At 38.3% G+C, this 13,345-nt stretch overlaps 1 protein-coding gene across 3 annotated transcripts in view; it reads right to left on the bottom strand.

The window, feature by feature from the left end:
• The window catches only part of LOC135086098 (LIM domain-binding protein 2), a 51,380-nt gene that overhangs the window by 26,443 nt on the left and 11,592 nt on the right, over positions 1-13,345 (bottom strand). For all 3 annotated transcript variants that reach the window (XM_063980865.1, XM_063980867.1, XM_063980866.1), the window contains exon 2: positions 11,516-11,910. In XM_063980865.1, the coding sequence (XP_063836935.1) occupies positions 11,516-11,910 (395 nt within the window). The remainder of the gene's footprint in view (positions 1-11,515; positions 11,911-13,345) is intronic.

Here is a 13,345-nt window from a genome sequence, read left to right as displayed (position 1 = left end):
GCCACTGTCTATGTGGTTTGCAAAGATTAGTATGGAGAATTTTAGTTCCATTTTTCGCCGTTGACTTTGCTAATTTGGCTGCGTAGTACGCGCTCTCCCTTACTTTTGTGACATTGTACTTTATTATCGATTGAAACGGGATGATGTTTACACTTGTTGGATGTCAAAGTTTTGTTTTTAGTTATGATTTTGAGACTTTTTTACTAGCTTATGCCCTCTTGGTCCACGCGTGGGTGGTAGGGTAACTTTCTCACAGATCGGAAAACGCATTCAGCCTGAGATTCGACTCAGGTTGAAATGGATGATGATGAATAATTATGATCATATTTACAAAAGCGCTGAAGATTTGGCGCTACTCGTAACAAACAATACACAATACGGTCTTCTAAATAGGTACAGCACTTCATACAAACTAACTTGTATCCTTAGCTTGTACTTATCACGCACGCACGAGAGTTGAACTCTCACAATGCTGAGCGGTCCTGGGTCCAATTCTCAGAGTAGGATATGAGACAATGAGGGTTTTCGCGAATATTAATTTCGCGAAAATATGTAATTGCTCAATAATGAATAATAAATAAATAAATAAATAAAAAATAAATAATAAAAATCCGCCAGATGGCAATACGTAGACGCGACGTCCAAATTCTGCGTGATTGGTGGATTTTGACATTCTGTTAATGTCATGTCAAAAATAACCAATCATGCAGCATTTGGACCTCGCGTCTACGTATTGCCATCTGGCGGATTTTTTAATCGCGAAAACCTTCATTCAATTCTCAATTCTTATAGTAACTAGGATATGAGTGACAGCAGTTACATTTTTGGATTGAATTTCGATTTGAAAGTAGGTACAGTCAACACATCAGACCCATTTTTATTGCAAAATTTGTCTAGAGATGCCACTGTATGACCCATTTAGAAAAAATACGCAGTTACAGTTAGATTAAGTAGGAGTAACAGGTCTAACTCAGTCACTGCCTGAGGTATGAGAGCGACACGGGAGGGGTGACATTGACATTTATGACGCGCCAGAGGTATCATGAAAGAGGTCACTGAAATCCGGCTGACATTAAATTTGACGTTACCTTAGGCACGATGACCCAAACTGAACTGTCCCACAAAACTCATTGACAGGGGGGCGCTACCATCATTCAACTACATAATTATATAGTTTCCAACATGGCAAAAATCAGAACCAGCGATCCGGTATTGACGGTGGCGCCCTGCTGTCAATGTCACGGATAGGACAGTTCAGTATATTGTGGGTCTAACTAAGTTTTTAAGCGAGACCTATAGAAATTAACCTCCTTGTGCTTCTGTTATGGTCAGTCAGATTGAGACAATTCACATGACAGAGCCCATAAGCGGTAAAATCTGACACCAGCAGATTATTTAATTTTCTGATTCTGTCACTCGCTCATGCTAGCATTCGCTTTGCTTAAGAGTGGCAAGAGGGGCTGCTGGGGCAGAAAAGTTCTCGAGTGGCGACTATGGGCCGAAAGACGTAGTGTGGGCAGGCCCCTCACTAGGTAGACCGACGATCTGGTGAAGGTCGCGGGAAGTAGGACTGGTTGTTGTGGACATCTTTCTGTGTTGAGCCGGAGGCGGCCTTTGTCCAGCCCACAGAACATAAAAAGAGGTTTCTATGTTCTGTGGAAGGAACGTATTAAAAATTACTGACAAATGACTGACTGTACGTCGATGTGGCTAAAGTTTACCTTTATGAAAGAAGAATATAAAATCAGTTAGAAGAAAACCACCCGAAGGGTGTAAAAAATTTTTGCTGACCGTGCACTGAGATAGTACTGATAGTAGAGGTCGTATACGCCGACTAACATGTTATGATACTTGCATTTTTTTACTTTCACTGAATTTTAGAATTCTACGATTCTTACAGATCGAGATAATGATTATCTATAATTTCACACATGAAAAAGGAATGAGTACAAGTTTCCGACACAATTTCCGATGAGTAGGTAAAAAGTTGTGCCTTTCTACGTAATTTCATAACTTATTTTCAAACTTTTTTGTTTCGTTGGGTGTTTTCGAATTATGTAAAAAAAAAGTGACAAAATAATTAAAATAAAGAATTCGATCTGCGATTTTTTATTTACTTTTCGTTGCTTTAATTTTATAGATAAGAAAAACAGACAAATAAAATAAAATACATTACTCTTTACTTTAGTGTTATTGTGACGTTTTTAAGGAAAATAAATATATTTATCGCTGTCTACTGCCAGCAGTGACGATAAGAAATAACTGCGTAGTTTTAAAATAAATAATTAGCTTGGTTTTTAGCAGAAATATTCTGGAATATTCTTTTTATGTTTTCATTTTTTTTTAAATGTGAAATTATGTTATGTTAAAGTTAAATATTTAAGGGAAGCTTAAAATTTAAGTCGACTTGTGTCTCTCTCTCGACTGCCATCGTAAAAAGGTTTTTTAGTCATGAAATCCGACTGAAATTATTGAATAAATATTTTGATTCGTATTTTGACATGTGCGTCTTTGGGGCCGTCCATATATTACGTCATTCTAAATTAGGGGGGGGGGGGGGGGGGGTTGGTCTGCGGATGACGGTAAATGATAGATAGGGGGGGGGGGGGGGTGTTTCGAAATTGACGTCATTCTTATTTATTTATTTATAGTTTATTGTTCACCTACAAAAAGATTATTTCAAAAAAGAAATTTCTTCCAGCACACCTAGTACCTAAGTGAGACTGCAAATGTGAGAGGCGGCTGAGGCGCGTACAATACTAAAAAAAACTCATAATAAACATACATACCTAATGCAACATAGATGTACACAAATAATAACTACAGATAAAATACTCTAACAATAATATTACATACAGTGGCGGCGTAGCATGGGTTGGCACCCGGGGCGATCACCCCCCCCCCCCCCCCGTCACAAGTCCTATGGCACCCCCTGGTACCCCCCAGGATTTTTGGGGTTTCCTACCGATTGAAAGACAATCGCACCCCCCACCCCCCCGTATCATGACATAGACCGCAGATTTGCCATGCAGATGTGCCAGTGAGTACTAATCTGCGCGACTTGTGTCACCCCCTGATGCTTGGCACCCGGGGCGGACCGCCCCCACCGCCCCCCCCCCCCTTCCGCCGCTACTGATTACATATAATACTAGCTGCCCGCCCCGGCTTCGCCCGTGGTACTTACGTGTATTATACATATAAACCTTCTTTAAGAATCACTCTATCTATTAAAAAAAAAATAAAAGGTGATTCTACAAGTGTTTTAATTTTGTTAAACTGGTAATGACGTCAATTTTGGGAGAAGGGGGGGGGGGGGTCATTAAGAAATGACGCTAGGATGATTGTAGGGGGGGGGGGGGGGTCTAAAATCTGAAAAAATCGATGACGTAATTTATGGACGGCCCCTTTGTGCCTTATTAAATTTGAATTTTTTTTATTTCCATCAATTAGAACTTACAAACTAATATCATAAAGTACGCAATGGTGGATATTTTTTACAAATACGAAAAAGCTTCTCAATGAAACTTAACAACGTTATGGTTTATCATCAGAATAGCTCAAAAGTCAAAGTCAAAATTTCTTTATTTGTTTAGACTAATAAATAGTACTTACAAATCGTCAAATATTTTGCTCATAAGGGTCCTTTACATGTCTCATAATCTTTTTACCCTTCGCTTCCAGCGCTTCGAGACCAACATTTGGCAAGTGCTGAGAAGAAGCGCCGCAACAAACTCAGCCACCCCTGCTATGACGGTTGCTAGGAAAATAAAAAATACTCTTCAGTTCGGAACAGCGCAATTTAGGCGGTCTTATTGCTAGGAAGCGATCTCTCTGTATTCTCTATAGGCAACAGATTTAAATATCAAAATCCTACACGTGATTTTTTTCCAATGCTGTATTATCTTTATAAACTACCCCCGACTTCTTTAAAATACAAAACTCCTCTCGGCGAGGGGTGGGGGTGCGGGGGTGGCCGCCACGTGCTCGCCCCTCGCACTTACTAAATATAGGTTACAGCGCGGTTACAATGACGAAACGTAAAAATTACTGGCATGTTAAATTGTGTCGATTGGTGCGATCCTCGTGAGATATTGATGATGAATGATGAGCGTACAACGTACTTTAATAAGTAAAGATGTTTAATAACTGAGTTAATTATGAAGAAGCGACAGCAAATTCTTTAGCCAAAAAATTACAAAATTGACATCTTGGATTGTTTAATGACCAGTACTTTGATTAATAAAATTAAATAAACAATCGAAGTTTATGGAAATGGGCGAATCTTTCTGGCTGGATCTCTCATATTTTTTATTTTTGAATTATTTATTGTTATGGACTAAAAACTATTAAGTTAGCATTTTTGTGGACGACTATTGATTTTCATTTGGGGCTTTAATAGTTTAAAGAGATGAGCTCTCGATGACAGAAATGATGAACCTAAAGACTCAAGCTTAAAATTGTTTCAATCAGCCACCTAGTTCACTTCAAAAACGGTAAGTTACAACTGCAACAACTTAAAAAAAACACTCAGTTTCTCGTAGAAAGCCTTAAACACAGCGTTAAAGACCTTATCCAAAAAAAGTTAACCAGGTAGTTTGAGTTTCGTGAAGGATTTTTTTTTATGTTCATTGACCATCCTGCTTTTTTGCGAATGTTGTTGCGACTGTTGACAGACCTACTAAGTAGTAAATAGTGCAAAATAAAAGCAAACAAATACAAAACCTCAAAAAATATATTATAAACACAAAAGTTATTACCTACTTAATGAGAAATTTAAAAAAGGATCCTCTCAAAAGTCAAAACAACTGTGGAATCCTTTTTGATGAGCTGTTAAAATTTAATTCCATATTATAGATTTTGTATACGAAAACTATGACTTCTCGCTAAAATTATGGATTTCCAAGCGACTAAGCTGTGACTTTCATCAAATCAATGAAAATTTTTGAGGCTTCATTGCTAAAACAAGGTGTTTCTCAAAAAAATACCCCAATGTTAATGATTTAAATTAGTGTGCAAAGCATTTCAACTATGAATGAACTATAAAAGAAAACTTTAACGTTAAATAATTTTAAACTTAAGAATTTTATAACAATGCATCTTTCACGTACGAGTGTACACCAACAGCAAAACAAGCTTCACTGTGGCATCTTATTCAGTTTTAATAAGGTAGATATTGCAACAAAAATGTCTGCTCTGATGTGCCGTCAGCTGTACATTAGAAAGTCTTCTCTATATCTTATAAAAACACGCAGATTGTGAGTGTGAAATACATTAATCACCTTTTGTCTCCAGTTGATTAGGCATGGAGGTCTGACATAGACATACCACAGTATGACGTCATAGCACTTAAGTCCCTTAAAATTGTCGAAAAAACAACAACGCGTCGGGGACAATACCGTCATAGGATAGACAACTCAAAAACTTTGTTTAAAAAACGTGGATTTATATTTTTGATACTTTAATCGTTGCAATATTATTGTGTAATTATTTTTTCTTGGCCCCTCAGCAAAATGAAAAAAGTTTTTTTTAACAATAATAAATATAATAATTATTATACTAAAACGTTAATAAGTTTTTTATATTTAACTTTTCAAATGACTGCAGATTTTCAAAGAATAGATTACTATTTGAAAGGCACAGACGACAATACATCAAACTTAATTTCGTGGTATCTTAAGTCATTGCAATAAGAGCGATATTTCAACATCAAAAACTATAGTTTGATGCTGTACGACGTACGTTATTCGAATTGCCTATTCGAAGCTACTAAGCTGAAGGTAAATTGCAATACATTATCATGTAGAAATTGAATTATAATTTCATAAAATTACCAAGTGACAAGCTAGGTCATCAATATTATGACGCATATACAACACCATCAGAACCACCCCCTAGATGCCTGCATGACTACATTCCTAATATAGCGAGAAGAGCCTTGATTTTCATTGAAGATTAATATAGGTAGCTACATTATAATTCCAGTGATTTAATGAATATGAACTGTATACCTAACTCAAAATAATAAATAGTAACAGTAAAAATTTTGTCGAATTCATGATTGTGCTCAAAAATTTCGACTAAATGTTGTAATTTTTTCGTAAAACCCGCATAATTATGAATGTTACTGGCACGAACGAGAAACGTCAAAATTTCATTTCGAATTTCGAACGATTTTGATCGGGGAGCGCGCAGCAGACGACACTCGAGCAACGGAGTGGCGTCTCACTCCACATAGTCTTTAAGCGCGCTCTACACTCGCGGCGCGAAAGGCCGCGAAAGCCGCGAAACGCGTGTGTAGATGGTTTCGCGGACTTTCGCGCGTTCACGTTCACGCTTCGCGCCGTTCCCCGTTCGTTGTCGGTTTTTTGTCCCGCGACAAAGGTTCGCGCTTGTTTCACGGCGCGCGATCGCGAACGCAACTACACTCGCAGTTTTTCGCAATAGCTGAGAAGACGCCGTCGCAAGTGGTTGTGCATTATTGCGTACTTACTAACGTTCTTTTTTTTTTTTAATGAGTACTAGGCATGGAATAATGAACTTGAGTTGAAATTTATCGAGTGTTTTCAATCCGAACCAATACTTTGGCAGTCTAAACACAAGGACCATTAAAATAAAAATAAGACCCACTATGCCTGACATTTTAAATATTCCTGTGGGTGAATTTAAAAAAAAAAGGACTCACTTATGTCCAGTTATAGAACCTATAGAAAGAAAGTTAAGGATTCCACTCATAGTGGGGCAAGCTCAAGTGAAATATATAAACCCATTAAACATTTTTTATTTGTGTCTTATTTTTAATACATAGGTAATTGTAATACGATATAGCACAGAGCGTCACCGCAGCAACAATCACGTCGTCATCCATTGAGGCCGCGAACGAGACTGCGAGGTTTCGCGAGTGTGGAGAGACACATATAAACGCGAAGTGCACGGCGCGAATCGCGGCGTGAATTCACAGCAAGAATCGCGCGCGAGTGTAGAGCGCGCTTTACTTATGTACGTATACAGCGACCAGACCTGTTGGACCCCTGTAACGTCACCTTTGCTTCCTTCGATTGCCAAAGGTTGGTAGACGCGCGGGGGGCGCCGCAGGTCAGCTTAACTTGGGCGAAGCGGTACCGTCGAATACATAGGCGTAAGTATAGATAGATATAGAGAGGTAGTACACAGGGTGGGTGAGTACAGATAGCAGTGTCAAGGCAGGTCGCGTTAGATATATTTATTGTTTTTAATTTTGAACAGACGATGTAGCCGCTACGTGCAGTCTTGTGCAATGAGTTTTTGTGTTTTTATTTTTATATGTTTCGAATAGATTGCTATTGTTTTTCTAGAACTGTTTAATAATGTGAAATAGGGTTCGTGTTTTTTGTTTTTATTGTAACTGTATTTTTTTTCTATCTAACGGCAATTCTCTTAATTTTATTCGTAATTACAGCTTAAGTAGAGACTTGTTTTGGATAATTTGTTCCTTATGTGTATTAAATTAAAGCTGGATTTGCCTTGAGATGTTTTCCAGTAGGGTATTGTACTTGCCTGAGTTGAAAAATACGGATGTAAGTCGCAAGTTCTAAAGCAGTAGTGCTCAAAATTATTACCTCTAGGGTCATTCCATCGTTTCGGGTGTTACGTTCGTACACACATATTCAACAATTTTATGTATTTTGAAATAGTATTTTAATAATGTTAGTGCCTTAATCTGTCCGTTTTTAGTTGTTTTATCTAAATAATAAAGTTTGTAAAGTTTACGATGTAGGATAACGAAAATATGAGTCGAAAAGTGTGCGTTTCGGGCGTTACGAGATTTTGCCTCTATGTTCTGACTGTTGATGCATTTACTCGAAATTTAGCGAATTTTCTTAAGGAATCATACCTAAAACTTACAGGACTTCGAAAGTATTAAATTTACAAACCATATAACATACAATCACTGTAACATAAAACGTTTTACTATTTTTTTATAAATTTTTTCTTTGTTTCGGGTGTTACAATGGTTCTGTTTCGGGTGTTACGAGTACGAAAATTCATCGCGTTTTATAGATAAAATCGGTGTTTTATTAGTCTCTAGGTACTACGAAATAAGGAGTACAACAAGTAAACACAAATAGAGCGAATTCTGGTTTGAAATTACGAAGCAGCTTTTTTTAAAAAATGTACAAAGTTCAAGTTTAATTTTTCCTCAGCATTTAGATTTTTCTATTGTTTTTGGCTTGAAATAGCATTACTTTGATTTCTAATTACGATATTTATTGGAAATGTCAAACATCGAGACGTTTTAGCAATACCTTGATTTTAGTGTGAAGTCGACATTTAAAAAAAGTCTTAAATAGAGAAATATGACTCCTTTTCCGATGCAAGCGCTAGTGGGAGGTCGAAGGACCCTCACAGTAATACTTTTTGACTTCTCCAAGCAATATACACACATTATCGACATAAAATAAAAATGTAATACCCGAAACGTTTCGGGTGTTACAGTTTTTAATAAAAAAAAAAAACATAACAAATTGGTATCATGCTCAGATATTAGTTAGTATTTGAAATCATTACTACCATGACCTTACTTTTACCAAATATTGTTACCCTAATCCATGTGTAAGGTACAATAATAAAACAAATACCTGTTTTTTTGTTTCGGGTGTTACATCGCCGAAGTAACAAGAAAACACACTTAAAACTTGATGATTATCAATTTTTTTGGGACTATGACGCTATCTACCAATACTATGATAAATATCCTCAAATCATATGGTGGCAAAACGGTTCACAGATTGATAGTTTTTTTTTAATCGTATTACCAATAATTAGAGAGAAAATGATCATTCAGACAGTTGACTTAAGTATAGACTTTGAAGACTAATAACTTAAAAATTACTTGTTTCTTTCAGATTTTTTTTGTTGTACATTATAATTTGGAATGTTTACTTTCAAAATTCGTCATATTTAATGCGAAAAGTACGTATTTAGTTTTTCACCCTCGGTAACATTTGTCATGGAATGACCCTCTAATAATATAACTTCAATCAGTTTTGTATGTATGTTGTAAAATACAGGTTTTTAAAACCGGATAAAGGCCTATTAAAATTCAACGCATAGGTTCATAATAATTAAAAAGTAATTAGTGTTTACGAAAAAAAAATTACAAAAAAAACTCATGATAGATTTTTTTAGGCTGCATTATTTAACTCAACTTGTCAATCAATCAAGGACTTTTGAATTCGTGTGTAAATACACTTTCCAAAATAACTTAAGCGTGTTAATTCACAACAAGTTCATTAAACGTTTAAACAATAACAATAAAATAGCTGAAATTCCCATGAAAAACTAATTGCTACAAAAATTCAATAATTGCCACAAAAACATCTAATTCTAATAATTAACAATCAAACTCGGGTGCTGTCTGTACACGAAATATATACGTACCGCGCTCACCTACATTTATTTGTGCACCCACACAGGCACAGTTTTATAGCGCACGCACACAGCCAAGCGCAACGAGCTTCGCCTCGCGGGCCAGCGCATTTTATTTTACTCGAAACTCCAAGAGGATAATATTCCGATTTTTACAGTCGGCCATTTTTTTTTCGCCGTCATATTTACGTTCCAATTTCGAATCCACATTGTTTCGCGGTTAATTTTCGTATTTTTGTAACTGGCCGCGTGGTTTTTAAGACAAAAAAGTTTTAAGCTGGGGGTCACACTTGACTAAGGTTGAATGTATTAAAAATTGCACCTTTTTATTAGCGTCTGTCTGTATGCCGAGTGTTGCACAAGAAAAATGACACTTATTGTAAAGGGATAAGGGTGATGTAAGATTGAACAGCTTGACACCTGACTTGACGAGTGAAGGAGCTTCAACCTAAAAATAGCTCAGGATTTCTATCACGTTTTGGGATCTCGCTTATTTCAGTAATACGAAATACTCATTAACTACAGGTTATAATTATTATTTTATTCATGTTTTAATTAATCTACATTATTAATCTTATGGAAAACATCTGCTAGGTATTAAATTTAAAGTTCCAAAAAGATTTACTTACCTAGTAAGTGGGTAGGATTACAGTACACGTAATTTATTTTTATCTGTATTTTAGTAATGGAGAAACGATTTCTACTTTCTATTATTTATCTTTTGTTCTTAAATTAAATTGAACAATAGGTAGGCATTTTTTCAATTCAAAATAATTAATTATTGATAATAATGAATAACTTAAATGATGCTTTCATATTTTATAGCAGATATTTTCTACACAACTGTCATTTACTACATAAATCATTTGACTAAATCATTATTTTTAATATTGAATAACATTTCTTCTGACGACTGAAAAATCAGTAGGTATAAAGAAAATAAAGGATCAAATTAGTTTGAGAATAGTATAATTGCGTGAAAAATTTGCGCACTTGTCAGTGTGACGTAATATTTTTTTATGATTGCAGTTGTCACTAGCACTAGCACACGCATGTCAAATCATACATCCTAGATTTGAACTTTTTACAGGCGTGATTATACTCAATTTTTGTAAAGAATTTCGTTGTTCGTTGGTTAGGCCCGTATCCTACCAAAGCAGATAAGCTTAATGAGAGGAAACTTGATATCCTAAGCGATAAAATAATATAATTTCGTTCTTACACGTCTCGTCTTCACTCATCTTCAGTGGAAGAAACGGTTGACAGACGGAGAAGGTACATGCGGAGCGCGTTTTTTGAGAAGACCTTAGAAAGAGGAGTCTCCGCTAGGGTTGCCAGGTCCAAAATCACAAAAGCCGGACTTTGTGCTTCATTTGGCCGGACATTTTACCCTAAAAGCCGGACATGTTTTACAATTCACAATTAGTGTCAGCTCATGAGTGAGTAATCCTGATGTGTGCGCTTCATATATGATTCTGTGGCTCGACTTTCGCCTGGCGCGGCAACCAAATAAAAAGCCTAACAAAAGCCGGACAGGCCGGACAAGGCAATATTTGGCCGGACAAGTCCCTAAAAAGCCAAACATGTCCGGCTAAAGCCGGACGCCTGGCAACCCTAGTCTCCGCGCATATTATTATCTCCGCTTTGTTGGAAATAACTTGCCCGCTATGCCGGCTTAATGTAACTTTTACATTCTGCTGATGGTTTTTCAGTAATTTGGCCAAGTATGAAGGTACCACAACTTATCGCAGTAAAGAAGTGTTTTTTTATCCACAACGAGGAAGCTCTTGGCCTGTAGGTATATTACCTGACGGTAAGTGATGATCAGGCCGAAAGTGGAAGCGAGCTTCACCCGGAATCCTCAACCACGGATGAACTGGCTATCTTACCTCTAACTGCCGGAACACAACAATGCTGTTAACATTGTTATTATGGCGACAGACTTAGGTAAGATGGTGGTAGCTAGCCAGGCGGACTTAGAACGAGCCCTACCACCAACCAAATTAATATTGTTGGAATATCCAGGCAGTCTTTCAGCAATTTAGACTACTAGATTCTTATCCTAGTTAACCTTATATCAATAAAAAGAAGAATAACGAAAGAAGTTTACCTGTCTACAGGCGGCGGCAACGGCGCCATCATGTGTGGGTGAGGCATGGGCGGGTGTGGGGGGTGCGGGTGGAAGGGAGAGCCTGGGGGCGCGAACCCAGGCCCTGGGAAGTGGCCTTGCTGGGGCGGCGGGCCTGGCGGGAACCCGCCGCCTGAGCCGGGCCGGGCTGAAGGGCTGCCGAAGGGGCCCGGCGCCGCGTACGGGCCCGCAAACCCCGGCCCGGGCCCAGGGGTTGAGGGCGCGGGGGACGCGGCAAACGCAGGCCCCGCGGGGCTCCCCGCCGGCGGCGCGAAGGAGGGGAAAGGGGGCTCGCTGTTCCCGCTCTTCCAGGCGGCTGGAACGCCGCCCGCGCCTTCATCGAGCGCCGGCACGCGCCTCTGGAGTCCCACCGACATCTGTGGAAGAGAGCTGGTTAATCACACGTCTCACCATGGAGAAGAACCTTGAGGGGGAGCTTCATGACTCTTTGATTTTGGGCTTTCAAAATGGGCCTTCCATGGAGAACATCCTTGAAATCAAGGGGGAGCTTCACGAGTGTTTCAATATTGGGCTTTCAACGAGGGAATTCCTTAAATCAAGTGTACGCCAGTGTGAACCCAGTTAAATATACAGTTCTGCCAATCCTCACGTTATCCCTCTTTCATCTTCCTAGTCTTTGAATCTAGAAAGTAATTGACCTGGCCAAAAATTGGTCACTATGGATGAATGGATCTATGACTAAGGTCTGGCTGGAAAAGACCTTGACTTAAACACATTACTGTATTGTCTCCAAGACTCTTAGTGTATAGGTAAATTATAACCAATAGGTATAGGACTATAGGTACTTGTATTCAATACTTCACTGGATTCACCACTGCATCCACTTGATTACTTATCTTATACCTAGGATTGAGGGGCAAATAACGCCTCCTCCGCATTTTCGATCTATTCCTCTCATCATCGAGATTCCAGCAGCAGCATCAGGAACAAGTTGCTTTGAAAATACGGAAGCGTCGTTAGAAAACCATAATATTAATTCATCAAAAGAAACAGAAAAATGGTGACTGCTTTATGGGGGCTAGATCTATGCCGAGCTATAATCTCATCAGGGAAACGATATAACTAAGTTCTAGAGGCCTGGTACTTGGTTAAATTAACAACATCTTCATCATCATTTATTTTTCATTTCACGAAAACTGCACGACAGTCGCAGATTTACCGGAGGCAGTGAAAGATTTGGCCATACCTAATTCCTAATTTCTCTCGCATCAAATAAAAACTTCTATTCCAGGTGACTTTTCGGTAATCTAAATATCTATGGTGTCAGGAGTGTTGACTACTATTAGTCCAGCAGTCGACGGGAATTGAACCACCGACTCTCAATAGGTGTTCCATCCTATGTCGCTTATCGCTTTAAAGAGAGTATGTACTATGTATCATTCATTATTATCATCATCTTCTCCACTGCAAAGCATTATCCTCTTATTTACTAGAGTCATGGAGTGCAGGTGCGGTTTTCTTCCCCAGTCGATGAAGCACGTGGTGTCGTGCCCTGAATGCCCAAGCAACTGCACGCAGGAGGATTTGATGAGTGCTACTGACAACGCCACTCTTGTGGCGGAGTTTTGGGCTGACAGGCTGACACTGTGTAGGTTTGTTGTCGACACGAAAAGAAGAAGAATGGAGGATTTGGCCTGCACTCCTTTTGTTATCCATCCAGAGTTGGGGAGGATTGATATTTGGATATTTCTCTCTTAGGTCGCCTCTGACATCCACGGGAAGAATGGATACAGGTGAGATATGAGAAAATGTATCAATAACGGATATTATTTCTAAGAATAACATTGCAAT

Source organism: Ostrinia nubilalis, chromosome 30, assembly GCF_963855985.1.
Source record: "Ostrinia nubilalis chromosome 30, ilOstNubi1.1, whole genome shotgun sequence".
Lineage (NCBI taxonomy): Eukaryota > Metazoa > Arthropoda > Insecta > Lepidoptera > Crambidae > Ostrinia > Ostrinia nubilalis.
The sequence above is the reverse complement of the archived record's forward strand: the minus strand, read 5'-3'. Positions and strand labels throughout refer to the sequence as shown.